Source organism: Pomacea canaliculata, linkage group LG8 (assembly GCF_003073045.1).
Source record: "Pomacea canaliculata isolate SZHN2017 linkage group LG8, ASM307304v1, whole genome shotgun sequence".
NCBI classification, from domain to species: Eukaryota; Metazoa; Mollusca; class Gastropoda; order Architaenioglossa; family Ampullariidae; genus Pomacea; species Pomacea canaliculata.
Genome location: NC_037597.1, coordinates 22,179,999 through 22,194,102, shown reverse-complemented (window position 1 = coordinate 22,194,102; position 14,104 = coordinate 22,179,999). Strand labels below are relative to the sequence as shown.

At 42.7% G+C, this 14,104-nt stretch overlaps 1 protein-coding gene and 1 long non-coding RNA gene across 5 annotated transcripts in view; one reads left to right on the top strand and one right to left on the bottom strand.

Annotated features, from left to right (window-relative positions):
* LOC112570485 overlaps positions 1-6,656 on the bottom strand; it is a 40,119-nt gene extending 33,463 nt beyond the window's left edge. Inside the window, exons 1-3 of the long non-coding RNA XR_003100634.1 lie at positions 6,576-6,656; positions 3,589-3,776; positions 2,120-3,005 (exon numbers count right to left, since the gene is read on the bottom strand). This is a non-coding gene — a long non-coding RNA (uncharacterized LOC112570485). The remainder of the gene's footprint in view (positions 1-2,119; positions 3,006-3,588; positions 3,777-6,575) is intronic.
* Positions 6,657-7,802: 1,146 nt separating this feature from the next.
* On the top strand, positions 7,803-12,954 carry LOC112570484. Of its 4 annotated transcripts, XM_025248917.1 has the most exons (5): positions 7,832-8,042; positions 9,126-9,897; positions 10,214-10,356; positions 10,663-10,768; positions 11,015-12,954. In XM_025248917.1, the coding sequence occupies exons 2-5, from the start codon at positions 9,847-9,849 to the stop codon at positions 11,153-11,155; spliced, it is 441 nt and encodes a 146-aa protein (XP_025104702.1). In that variant the 5' UTR covers positions 7,832-8,042; positions 9,126-9,846; the 3' UTR covers positions 11,156-12,954. The 4 variants fall into 4 exon arrangements, 2 of the variants coding, with proteins under 2 accessions (XP_025104703.1, XP_025104702.1); XM_025248918.1 differs by lacking the exon at positions 9,126-9,897 and having other exon boundaries at positions 7,803-8,042; XR_003100632.1 differs by lacking the exon at positions 10,663-10,768 and having other exon boundaries at positions 7,844-8,042.
* Positions 12,955-14,104: the final 1,150 nt, after the last annotated feature.

Sequence of the window (14,104 nt, the reverse complement as noted above, 5' to 3'; positions counted from 1 at the left end):
AATGCAGCCCAATGCACTCTGACAAAAACAATTGGCTTAACAATATCTCTGTCTCACTCAGAAATGCACACACATGCAAAGGAGAGTGAGAAAGAGAAAGCCAGCATCAACAAATTATTCCCAGAATTAGCCTTAAGCCAGATTACTTGAAAATATCAAAGGTCTCTATTCTTATTCAGTTCAAGCAATATAACAATAAGAAATGCCTTAACTCACTGCACATTTCTAGTCTTTAGTACAATAAATTACGAGCTAAAATAAATTATTCAAATGAAATTATGTTTGTGTTTGTGCCTGTTTTATATATTTTTTGTGGTGTATGTGGGCTTGCATTTTTTAAAGAGACAAAGAGGCAACAAAATGGAAGAGCGAGAAAAACAAAAACAAAAACAAAAATTTAAGGACATCACTGAAGCTGTGCCGCGCTTTACTTCAAGGGAGGTAAATCCTATGTACGGTAAGAAGCTGCACAAAGCCACAAATTACGTCCCATGCTTCTGTAAGCAGATAAGGTGTGGTCAATATGTCCGTCTAAATACAACAGTATGCAAAGTTATATCACGATTCACACAAAAATCCTTCTTGTACTCTGAGAATATTTTTTTTACTGAGGAAGCAGTAAGATGATTGTCCCTTCCTTAATGAGACCTATAAACATTTTTGCAGATTTAATAATCTTCCTTAGAACCACAAACCTGTTGGTGGGTAATACTTTATGTATAAGTCTTAACTGAAACCATTTTGACTGGCAATCCACTGTTGTAGTAAAGCTCTTATTGAAACTGGTTTCAGTGGTATTATTAAACATTCCACTTAGCAGCCCCTGCTGGTAGAAAATCTGACTCACCATTGCTCACTGAACAGATTTATTCCCCTTGCAAATGTCTACCATACCTTCTGCTTTCTTTATAGTTCTGGTTATGGTCTTGAGTTTTATGCACAGTCGGAATTGATGCCAAAATAAGAGATGACAGAGAGAACCATATAAGTTTGAAAATTAGCACGGTTGCAAGATGCATGTTAATAAATATCCACAAATTAATAAAAGGTGTCAAACAATAGATATTTTGTATTACAGGAACGAATCCTTGCAGAAACAGGGAAACGTGCAGAGTGACATTTTGCCTGCTGCCTTTAATCACCCTGATGTTTTTGCCAGATCATATATATATAAAGCAACAACTACGATAATAATTTAATTGTAAGACCAGCTCTCTCACACACACACACACACAAGAAGGGAAAACATAACTTTCCTAGCATTAAGAGGAGTCTGCTGTTTTAAATTTATTATTTAAATCCCTTAAAATTACTAAATTATGCTTATGGTTGTGCTGATTAATAGTTTGCTCAACTGGACATCTACAGCTGAAATGAATGAAAACGCTCTGCCACTCCTCTTCCCAGAAAGGTGGCTGCAATAGTAGCAGCCGACAACAGTCAATGGCGGAAGAGCCAGGCACAGGCAGACCGAGTCATTCACCCAAATAATCAGGTTAAATCGCGGTTTGCTTTGTTTCTGCTACCCGCTATCTGAGACAAGTACTTCGGCAAGAACAGACAAATGTGAAAGTGTCATATAATTTGTCAGGCTCAAAACTTCTCTTTGAGTCAACTCGCTCTTTATCCATGTCAGGGAAGCTGAAACAGCGCTTAGGTCATAGAAAGCAGTGAACGAATGCTGCAAGCCGCCTTCATATGTTCGAACCCAACCCTTCCCTTCCCTGTGTGTGCTTGAATATAAGAAAACTAAACGCTGATAGTGTGTTGCCGTAGGATACCAATCTAAGCAAAAGGCCTTCATCTCAACAAACTTATATTTTTCTAAATGTGTCTGCCTAAGCTGTGTGGCGCGAGCGTATTTTCGAGTGTCTAAACTCCGATGGAGCTGGGTATGGACCTTCGTACAAAGCTGCGGTAACATAAGCCAAGAAAGATATTTATGGTGATGATGATAATAAATGGAGTTAAACGGTACAGGAGCAGTTTCGAAAGCAGATAGATGTATATCAACAGGAAGAAATGACAGGAACTATCAACCAGAAATAAACCAGCCAACACATGCAAGTATGCAAGGAATTGAAATAATAATAATAATAATTTTTAAAACTACACTTACCTTCAGCATGCAGATCTCTCGAAAACAAGTGCTTCATTGTGCGGTGTGTTTACTGTGTGTCCGTGCAGATGGATGACATTTCTGTCTGTACTGTGTCTTTCATTATGATGAGATCACATAAGCAGTGATAGTCACAAGAAGTCCCTGAAATAATCCCTCCACATCCTTATAGTTGCTGCAAGCACACTGCTGGCTCAGTAAGAAATGAGCGGCTGGGGGAAAATGTTCCTTGCCTTGTTCAGTCGTCACGCAGGCATTAGAATCTGTTTTTCTCACTGGCTGTTGGAAAGAAAAGGGAGTTTGTACATCCAGTGATGAAAGTTACTTGAGGTCACGTGTTCAGTTTCAATACATTTCATTTTGTCATTTTGTGTATGTGAAACCAGCCCTGCTTAGAGTTAAATTTTATAATTTAACATGCAAAACACTCTATATTCTTATGCAATCAAAAAAGTCCAAACCCTCTGTATGTTTTTTAATTATTGCAAAATGTTGATACCTAGATACCTTTTGAGTAGGGGAGAGATGGAATGTAGACTGTTCGGTTTCTCCTCTCATCCACCCATACAAAACAAACAATATATAAACAAACAAAACCGAATGAAGAAGGAAAGTGAGGAGTTGTCACGTGTCACAAAGCGACTTATCTCGTGTAAACGATGCCGATGATCCTCACCTGAGAGTTGCGACAGCTCGGCGCAGGTAACTGGGTACAACCGCCAGGCGAGGGCCTGAAGTGACTGCGGAATGAAGGAAGGGGAATCCCCTGGAGTAAGCGTGCACTCGTTCACTCTGGCCGCGCGCGGTGTATGGAAAGCGGGTGTGAGTGATCCGCACGTGTGTGGCGGGGCCTGAGTCACCGTTATTGCTTCACTCGTCTCATCGTCTGTGGACATGGGCACATCACCCCATATGACATCATCTACACGTGGCTTCAGTCTGACACACGGTCACAGTAAATCAAACACACACCCGAGCCAAAGCTGTTTTCTGTAAACATTGACACCCTGCTTCAGTAGCACTGCACATGAATGGCGAGGGCGCAGTGAATGAGGGAAGATAAGTGGTCTGGAACGTGGAACAAATTATATGTAGACATTTTACAGCCATAACTTTGCACACATTTCGCATACATGAGGACAAGATTTGCATAGGATGGGCAGACCAGCTATTTCGTCTTCCATTTCCTCGTTAGGACGTTCAAAATAACTAGGGTATTCGCATGTAGTTGTGGAAAGCTTTGCTGTTAACAACTTTCAACTTTCACGCTATAGACATCTTGAAAAAAAAAGTTCCAAGAATCACTAGAATCTGACACTAAAGTTTGTTAACCCAAACTATAGTACCCGAGACACAAATGTTATTGTTTGAGGCTGTGCGTTGAAGGTTTGGTGCAGCAGACTGATGACACATAATGTACTGTCCTAATGAGCTCAACATTAAAAAAAAGCATTTAAAACCTGTCACACCTGTGTGCCTTCCCGATCGAGGTCAAGATCGAGTGTGGCATGTGAAGTATGGTGTTCTACTTCCCTTGAGATGACATAACGGCTGCTGATAACGGTTCTTGTCTCTTGACGTCACCTGTGGCCTCATGTTGTCTGTTTTCATATCACAGATGTAAGCAATGTCTGCTGTTCAGGCAGTCTATAGATACCTGCATGTGTGACAAATTTACATTAAATAAACAACAAGCCACGAGTTTCAAACAGAGATGCTCCAACATTTTGTGTATCCCGAAAGCAAATTGTCAAATAGTTTTCACCTGAGAACAAATAAATAAGTAAATATCTTTCTGATGAATGAACTTAAATTTGTGTCCTTGCTGAGGGTGAAAGTGTACAGGACGGTCATGAAATAGGTCAAGAGATTGTCATAAGTCTATATTTATCAGCACGGTCACAGGTCATGCACACGTGTCGCGAGTCTGACGTGTCGAGGTTGTTTTGAACTGAGGTTCACACCCAGTCATACCAGCAGCGGACTACTCTTCAGGCTACTCACTCATCTAAAGAACTTGCTTTCAAACATAAACACAGTACAATTTTTAAGAATTCACATAACATAGGCAAGTGAAATTCAATTCGAGATATCTAAAGTCGTAAAGAGGGGAAAAGCAGTCAGTCGTCCATTGACCGGCACCAGTCGTTGAGGGAAAGGGGAGCACATGGAGGGACACGGTGACAGGTCCCCCCACTCTTGATTATTGTGGGCGATAGTCAGCAGGTCCTGTACATGACGACCATTTCAGTCTTTAGTGTTCGTAAACCAGTTCTTCTTGTGGCCACCGCGGTGTCGACTACCCTCCAAGGTGCCTTGAAGGATAGTCTTCGACAGGGTGTGGTGCTTGGTCACATGACCAAAGAGGATCAGCTAACGTCGCCTGAGAGGTTCGTGGTGTCCTATAAGTGTGGCAAGCGTGTTTCTTACGAACATTGGTTCTATGTTCTTTGTATGAGATCAGGAGCAGCCTTCTCAGGCACCTGTTCTCGAATGCCTGGATTCTCCTTTCCGTCTCAACGAGCAGAGTCCACGTGTCACATCCACAGAACAGTATCGGTGCTACAGGGGATTTGTACAGCTTGTACTTGGAAGTGAATCTTATCTTATGGCTATGCCAGATCCTATCTAGCTTAGCCTACTATGGCGAGAGAAGGAATTGCAGAGAAGTGAGATGGAAACTGATGTGGTCGAATCGACTACTAGTCGAGTCCTGGCCGCCAAAACACTTAGAGTCGTGGAGGGTACACGAATATGTTTCCTGTTGTCATGGAAGGGGTGGTGCACCGGACTGTGGCTGAGGAGGGGTCCCGGCTTTTGTTTGTAATTTTTTGTTGGGTATTTTTTTTCTTATAAATAAAGACGAAAAGAAACGGCATCACGAAAAAAGAAATAAAGCTAGACTTCAAACAACGCTTGACCACTACTAGAGTTCCTGCTACCTCCAATAGCTACCCACATCTGTGATGACTGTGACATCACACATTCATTAGGATGATGAATGTAAATTTTGTATTGTATTGTATCATTTTTCATCATTTACTGACAAATCACATGTACAAAGCTTGTTTTCATCTCGTGCAGTGTTATACATCCTAGGTATCTACACTTTTTCTAACATTTGCTATTTTAAGTTTATAAACGAAGCGTAGATATTGCCAGTGGTATTATAAATAATTATAGTTAATGATTAATAAAAGATCGTCTGCACAGGGGGCCGAGGTGACTTTCGGCGGCCCTGCCTGTTGTCATTTTGCCTCACCCCCTACTCATCCCTTCTCCCACCCAACACCCGGTATGACTCAAGCAAGAGGACAGACTCCCGGGCGAGATGACATTTGGACCGATTTTACCCACTCTCCACACCTTCGTCTCCACCCATCCTTTTTCTTTCTAGTTCACATATTACTTTATATTATTATTCCACTCACATGCCTCCCATGTTAAGTTCTGGGTGAAGGGAGGTCAGAGACCTCCGCAATACCTTCTCGGAACACAAAAGATTCTGACAGGTGTTTGACCGCCGCACCTGCGTTTTAGTAAGAAAGTACACCTGCAGACTGTTGTCCCCTTGCGTGACGAGCGGATGTAAACACCTTGCACGCGCACCTCACGTGAGTTTCGCAACACTGACGCACACCAGCCACTCATCCCCAGGTATCTGTGGCGCGTGCTGTCTGTGCTCGGGCGACCACAGACAAGCTCACTGTGAACCGGATGAGGGAACAATCCTCCCCCAACCCCAGAAAAAGGGGCGTTCAAGGTTTCTGCCAAAGTCTGAATAAGATGCAATCGCTCGGTGCAGTCTGGCATAGTGAAACGAGTGAGTGATGTCTTCTTTGTAAGATACATGAACGAGCATCTGTGGCAGCTGTGTCACGTGACTGATCACCTAACCTGCAAAACATTGTCACATATTTGAAGATTGTTTTCGATTAACAAGGCTGTTAAAGCAGTGACTACCCCCATGCCTTTCTTTATTTCCTGTCTTTGCGATCTCCTTCCTATCCCTTACCTCAAGCATGAGTTCAAGTGAATGAAAATCCGACGCAACTGTGTAAATAAGGAACGGAGGTATAAGGATATCAAGGAAGACCATTACTACATTCCAAATATATCTGTGTGCATATAATAATCAAGGTTAATGTTTATATATATATATATTGAACTCTTTATATATATTATTTTACTCATGTTTAAACAAGTTGTGGCTTTTTTCGATGTGTGATTTTTTTTCTTTTGCTGTAAATCAACTAATCAAAGCAATTTTTACGGAGCACAAAAAAAAAATAAAATAAATGAAGACATGAATGAATGAACACTGTGGTTGGACCTGTAAGAGCCAGGTCCAGTCAAACTGAGCGCAGATTGGCATGGCACAGCAAGCTAGGACATCCTAACTAGCTGTTTCTCATCTACCGACATGTTTCTCACCTCACCAGGTGTTTCATCTCACCTGTCCGGTCACATTTCCTGTTGAACCGTCGGATGTTTGCGTCATGGCCGTGTTGTACCCGGCAATCTGCAGGGTGAAGGTTGTATAGGTACATGGTTGGTGTGACCACAATGACTCATGTTGGGAAACGATTACAACTCCTCATATCTGGTCTCTGTCTCTCTTGTTTACTTTTTAGTTATGATTGGATGTTGACAACTATTGTACTGACAGAGTGGAGCAAGCAACACGTTGACAGTCCAAGACATTCCATTTCTAATTACTTTTCAAAGTCTTTGTATTTCTTTATTATTAATATTTTCCGTTTAAACTAAGATATAAAAATTTATCCAGTACAAGAGGAATGTATAATTTCTTCAGATGTAACTATACACACACACATAAGTACTATGATTTACCTTTACCTGGCCAGAAGTCAACATTCAAAATCTGTCTTTGGATGTCCTGCGGTCACGTGCTGTCTGTTGCGATGATGTGATTATTAATTTTTAGATTAATCTTCTTACGGTTTTTTTTTTTTGCAGCTTCTCTGTCGACCATTCGAAACACCACGCCACGTATGGGCTGTCATTTTTTTTTTCATTCAGTGGCTTCCATTTGGTGGTTTTACAACAGTTAGGCCGTTGAGTAAAGTGAACATGTACCTATCTCCTGTGTTAGTCATCAGCTGCGTCAAGTACCATCAGTTTTTTAACTGTTCCCGAGCCACTCAACTCCTCGAGCGACTGAACGAGCAGACGACAACACTGACCTGGTAAAGATCAAGGTCGTTTGCGCGACCCCAGGTCTGCTGCCACCTGTCGATTGAAGTGCGAATGTCTCTTCTCACATAAATATTAGGAACTATTTGCTTCATCTCTTTCAAACTTCAAACAAAGGGAGGTCGATATCACATCTTGAATAACAAAACGATGACAAAATCAATGAAACTTTTCTTGAAAGAAGTTTCGAAGCGCTAACCGCGATTTGGCCTTCACCTTGACACTATTTATTGCACTGTTTGCCGGCGTCCCTAGTGATGTCATGAGCCATGACCACGTGGGCTGACTCACTCCACTGTATACACTGTGTACACTGACTGACACCCTCGATGTGACACTCGTGTATGTCATACACCGCTTGCATTGAATTTACTTCCACTTACCATCAACATCTCCCATAAGAATTTTACTGTTTTTCACTTTCTGTCTTCCATCGTACGAGAATCCACGACCTAGATTGTGACGTCATAGTATGCCGGCTTATCACGTGATGAGTCGATTTCTAAATTTAGCCGCGTGTTGCCCCGCCGAGTATAAATACCAACACCACGCGTCCAGCGCGTTCCTCTACACGACAGTCGACTGGTGACAGAGAACAGTTGTCAACGAGAGACTTCATTGACAGGTGAGCGGCCAAGTGTCACTGACCACACTCCAGGACTAAGACTGTGTTGTCATGTTCCAAGATTACCACCTTACCTATCAGGTAAGTGGCTCAGCAGACTGAGTTGTACTGGGGTAGCCCTCTCTGTCGATGATAGTGTAGTTGTGTGGTTCGCTCTGTTGTGTGGTTCGCTCTGGTATGTGTTGTCAGTACATAATTTTCACGGTACCAGGTGATTACTCTTGTAAAAGTGTGTTCTCTCTGTCACACACATGTATGAGATAGATATACACACGCATGTATGCATGTAAACAACCTGTAAACACCCTCTTCACAGTATAGGATAGTGTACCTTTTGCCCTCCACGCGGCACTGCCATGTGTGTCTGTCTGTGGTGTATATGTCAATGTGTTTGTATGTGTGTGTGTGGTTGGTACGTTAGTGTATGTGTGTGCTGTATGTATAGTGTGTGTTTGCTGCATATACTTATAAATCAAGCTAATTTAAAGTTTCATAAATGTAAAATTTAGAATAATAAATTTAATATTTAACACGACTATAACTAGCCTGTTACTGTTTAAATAAATGTTTACGGTATTTATTCTACCGAGGAGTGTCTCCCACTTCATGCTGAATCGTCACACATATATGCTATATTCTTTTGTATATTAGGATATATAATATATATTCTATATTAGTATAAAAATGTAAAGCTCGGAAGTGAAGTATTCCTTCTCAGCCGACTTTCTGATTCCTTTGAAGGCCAAGACAGCAATTTTTTCATTTTCATTGTCAAAGACTCACAGTTACGGGTGACTGACCTTAGCCGCGTGCCAGAATTATGTCAATAGACCTTTGACTTCCAGCTTTGGCCTTGACCGTTCTACAAGCCGCGTGCCTGTAGTTCCCGTGTAAAGCCCATCCCATGTATTCATTCCCATCATGTCTGTGTATGCTTCTTAGGCGGGGCCTTGTCAAGGCTTCCTGGTCGTTAGTTTTTAAAAGGGAAACAAATAACGAAGCCATAGTAAAAAATGTTTATGTGTTTTAACCCCTTGTAAAACATCCACATGATAAATGTCCGTTAGACGCCATTATCGGACTTGTGACGAGCCTGCATCGTGAATTTAACGACAGATTCTTAACAGACGACAGAGTTCAAACACTTGAGAACCTTACTTGCAGATATGAAAGGGTCGGCGGCTTTGCACATTCTCTCCCTCCTCATGGCGTCGGACGGCGATGGCTGGCAGCAGCAGCAGCAGGTACCCGAGAGTTCCTCTCACTACGCCCCACGCCTCGGCCTTGACCTCTGCGACCCCTTGGATGTCGAATCTCTGGACTTGAACCAAGGCCTGTACGTTGATGGCGACGTTCAAGACGGGGTGGAGTCTTGGGTGGAGAGCGTCATCGAGCTGACATCATCGGGAGAGTTTGTGTCCTCGGGGGATCAAGCATCGGTTCCATCCTCGTCCAGCGTGAGTAGTGGTCAGCATTTCCCTCCCGGCCAGCCCGCCGCGCGCTACGACTGCAGCAGTCACGGTGGCCTGCACACGCTCCTGGCGTCCGACAATGCCACGTTCGACTCCGTCCAAAACTTTGCCTCGGGGGAAAATATCTCCATGGATTTTTCTCTTCTGGTTCCTGCCATGTCCGAGGCTGAAGAAGCTTCCGTGTCTGCTTTGACGTTAGCGCCCTCGGGGCTCGAGGAGGAGACACCACGTGTGTTACTGGACGACACGGAGGTGATGGGCGCCGGACATTTTCCCAGCTCGCTCTGGAATTTTGATTTAAGTGCTGCGACCTTTGAGCCGTTGGGGTCACTAGACGGGGGTCAAGAAGTCGCCGGGACGTCAACATCAACGTCGAGACGGTTGACATCGTGGGCAGGCTCAACGACGGCGACATGTCGAGGCTGTCGCTGCTGTCATCATCAGCGTCCTCTCTAGCTCAGTCGGTATGTTGCCTGGTTACAGTACCTTAGCTAGCTGTAGGTATGTTAGCATAGCATAGTCGGTATAGACAGGACAGCTGTGGGTGGTATCAGTGTGTTAACGGAATCCTACCGCAACCCCAGTCCACAACGGCTAGTATTCCCTACAGAACGAAAACCTTTCACGGGTATTCAAAGATAGAACCATCACCCAGAAAATTCCTCCAAGTTCTTTTACTCCTGTAAGTCTTTGCTGTCTTCCTGTGTGTGACATCGACTGTAGATGACTCGTTTTTCAATGTTGTGCGAGTCTCACCAACTGTAACTGTTTCTCGCTCAGCTGGACGATGAGGATGCTGTTGATGATGATGATGACGATGCCGGTGACCAGCAGAAACTCATCCTCGAGAAGCGAGAGAAGAACCGCTGGCCGCCCAGAAGTGTCGCACCAAGAAGCGGGACAGAGCAGAGGCCCTGCAAAAGGTAGGAGTTGCTTTCTGGTTTTGTGTATTGTCTTTGTGTTTAACTGTTTGATACCCGTATGTAGTCATTCTTAGTAACCAGAATGGTAGTTATAGTCATCAAACAATCATAACTAACATCACTTTTTACCATCTTCATCGTCATAAGCTCGCCGTCCTCCCTAACAACATTTTTTTAAACTTCCAAAGACGATTGAACACTAGACCTCGCATGTCCAACATCCTAACCCTCGACATCTCTTGTTTGCTGTTTGTGATCCCGATAAACTGACATTTAATAGTCTTGATATTTTGGTTCCTCCTGCAGTTCCCTTTATATGACATCTACCTTGGTCCTGTCAATGAGTTGTGAGTGTGGCTGTAGTTGTTGGTCTGTGTGGCTTGTGGAGACTCGTGGGCGTGGTGTGCACAAGGTATGACTGAGACATTTTTATTTCTTTCCAAGATATGTTTTGCTACTCCACGTTGTAAAACTTCCTGAAAGAAAAGTATTGTAATGCTTTGAAACGAATGGATTGGCTGTTAAAGTTCTAGAAACCAAGACCTTTATAGAGTGTATTCTTTGTCCTGGCCATAGGTCAGGTCACTGTAAACCGTCTTTACATTCCTCTGTCGATAATTTTAAATAATTATTTGACCCATTCTCTCGTTCCTGGCAGGATGTGTCCAGGCTGGAGGAGAAGCAGGACCGGCTGAAGGAGGAGGTGAGGAGACTGCAGGATGAGTGCGAAACGCTGGAGGACATCATCCAGGTGCACGGGATGGTCTGCCCCAAGCTGCGCAAGACCTCGCCACACTGACCTCCCCTTGACCACCAACCATGTCTTTAGGTCACGTGAGGACTCGGCACGCGCCGGCATCAACCTTGTCTGGTGCAGTTTATTTAGCAAGACTACTCGCAGAAGACGATTGAGTTGTTTACAGAAGGAGTTGTTGTTGATGTTGGGAATGAGAAGTTCCCGAGGTCTGACAGTTGACAGCAAGGCTGGTGTTGATGGCAGGACTTTGTCCACAGGTTCTGGGGGCCTAGAAGGCTGTGACAAACCATCTGCTGGCAAAAGTACAAATATTTGTTGAAACCCGAGTGACAAAAAACAATTTTATGGAGACTGAGAAGCACTCGACTTAAATGCAATGTTTTAAAGAGTGCCTTAGTGAACAGCCACGATCGGTTGTGGACCCGGTGTACGGACTGTCTCGGGGAAAAAAGCGAGAAAGTGCGATAGTATGAGATGATGGGGTGGCTTCCAAGTAAGGCCGAATACTGAATGACTTTTGAACTCTTGAGCCATCTTAAAACATTTTTTAGTTTGTTTACTCGGCTAGGTGGCTTGTTATCAACACAAACTATTTTTAATCACGATTCTTCATTTCTTTAACAGACGTGTGTGTGCGTGCGTGACAATTCAAGACTTTGAAGCTTGTATGCACATCGAGAACTGTACAAATGTGGTTATGTTGCCCCTTGTTGGTTAGTGTTTACTGCAGCAAAGAAAAAATGAAGAATAGTTTGTGGAAGAGGTTGTTGGTGGCTGGTATGGAGATGATAACTGCTCTCAGCATTCTGAACTCTCGGCACCGACTCTCCCCACCTCTCCCCTTGCTCAAAGACAACTGGTCAGCTGACATCAAGCAGAGCTTATCAGTAATTTTTTATTGCTTTTTATGTCGAGATCCTCAGGTCAACAATCAATCAAAATCATACCATTACTACCCATTATATCAGAATCATTCTACTCGGTTCAGCAAACATTAAGGCTTCTACCAAAATATAAGGTGAGTGAGTCAAATCTTTCCCATTGCTGGCAGGCATGTATACAGCAGTGAGATAACCAGAATATATGTAGGTACCCAAATTCAGGTCTACACCCAAAATACCCGTCGCTGTTAGGTACATCTAACATTTCGTGTGCAGGGTCGGACATGTGTTAATGGTGTGTTTTGAAAACCTTTTGTGGAAAGACTAATATTACATGCTGTGTGTTTTGAAAGTGTCATCATCACTAAACTGACTAACCAGAAGAAACACTCAGGCTTGAAAGATGGTTTGTGGACCTGGGTGAAGCACTGTTTGCGACCTTTTGTCGTGGAGACAGGGTTCCCCACTTTCACTTGAACTTTCCAAAAATATTTGTTTTGTTTCTTGTTTACGTGAAATTTTGTTGTTCCCATGGCTGTTCTGTCACTGATGAGGAAATCGCTGTGCCGAGCATACACATGAAGAGAAAAAGAGCCTGCCGCGTTGTTTACTTGTTGATATTATGAAACAGAAATATTAGCCTCGTAGACGACAGCACGAAACAGGAAACAAGTTGACTGGACAAAGGGAGATAATAGCTTTGAAGCGTCTACTTATTTACTTGTACTGTGACAAAAAAATAACAAAAAAAAAAAACAAAACAGACTGTATTGTGCAAATATTGTTACTGATTGTTATTGATAAGAAAGGTGGGTTGTTTTTTTTTTTGTACTCGAGTTACATAAAGGGTTCTACATGACATTATTTGTGTTTTTACTGGAAGCAGACATAGAAAATGCTGGACTATACAGTGTTGTGAATTTGTGTGTGATTATAAAATACAATTGTATGATAGTTGAAGATTTGTGCCTGTTAGACATCTGTGAGTTAGTGTGAAGGCTTGTTTCATTATATATATGCATGAAAGAAGAGAATTTTCGAGAGATTTGAAGTGAACACAGCGCTCAACCGCTCTCTCACCTCTCTCTTTCTCTCTCACAGCAGCTTTACCCCAGTTTGGAAAATTTGCAATGAAAATGGTATGTTAATAAAAGAAAAGTACAGTGTTAAATCGACCCTACTACCATAAATATAATGTAAATTCCGACACGCACCAATAGCTAACCACCTCAGTCCTTTATAGTATGGAATTTTTAAAACATATGATGGGCTTGCCTCCGGTTATTTTAATAATAACAATAACTTTTTATCCCACCATCAAAGGCTAGCTCATAGCGCTTGACAAAAAATAAACACAGAATAATAATGCTAACAACGGTCGCAAAACAAAAAGTTTATTGTGCTCAGGGTTCGTGTAGCATTCAGCACTAGAAAGTTTGTTGGTGTGATGATGAGCGTACGATATATAAATATCTATCTACATGTAAGGAAAAACCCACGAGATCATACAGCCCCAGGACAGGTTTTTACTGCTTGAAATTAGCTCGTAAAATTTTCCCCTTTGTTTCACCCAGAATCATCATGGGTAGGGGATGAGTCCCACACAAGGTTTACCACGATCGTCGAGTGTCGAGAAGTAGTCGAGCGCCCAAACACAATTTTCTCGAAAATATTGGTCGGAGAAGTTCGACTGCTAAGACACCACCGTATAATCAACAAGCAGTTTTCTGTGTCGACACCAGTAAAATAATTTCACAGTTTTCGCCCCTCGCTATAAATCTTATTGGGGAAGAAACTATTTATTTTGTGGACATGGCAGCGTTGTGGGCTGGGCGCCTGGTGGGGAAATGGTCAGAGAAAAAGGGGAAATAAACTAGTGATCTGAACGCTCAGACCCAAATATCTATCTCTGTGACCAGTTATACACGGCATCAGCATTTCTACACATGTGAACAGAGTAAAAGGTAGAATAGTCCTTCAGTCACTTTTCGTTTCCGTTCACTGCTCACGTGCTCCTTTTGCTATAACGTCCTTTGGAGGAAAGCTGAATACATGAAAGACGAATGCAACTGCATACCATATCAACAGGTAATGTGTCTTTCTTGAATTG

Excerpts from the sequence above, each read along its gene's own strand:
- LOC112570484 (XM_025248917.1), top strand. The coding sequence starts at position 9,847 with ATGTCGAGGCTGTCGCTGCTGTCATCATCAGCGTCCTCTCTAGCTCAG. Across the intron at positions 9,898-10,213 it reads CGTCCTCTCTAGCTCAGTCG|CTGGACGATGAGGATGCTGT; the intron begins GTATGTTGCCTG and ends TTTCTCGCTCAG. Across the intron at positions 10,357-10,662 it reads GAGCAGAGGCCCTGCAAAAG|TTCCCTTTATATGACATCTA; the intron begins GTAGGAGTTGCT and ends TTCCTCCTGCAG.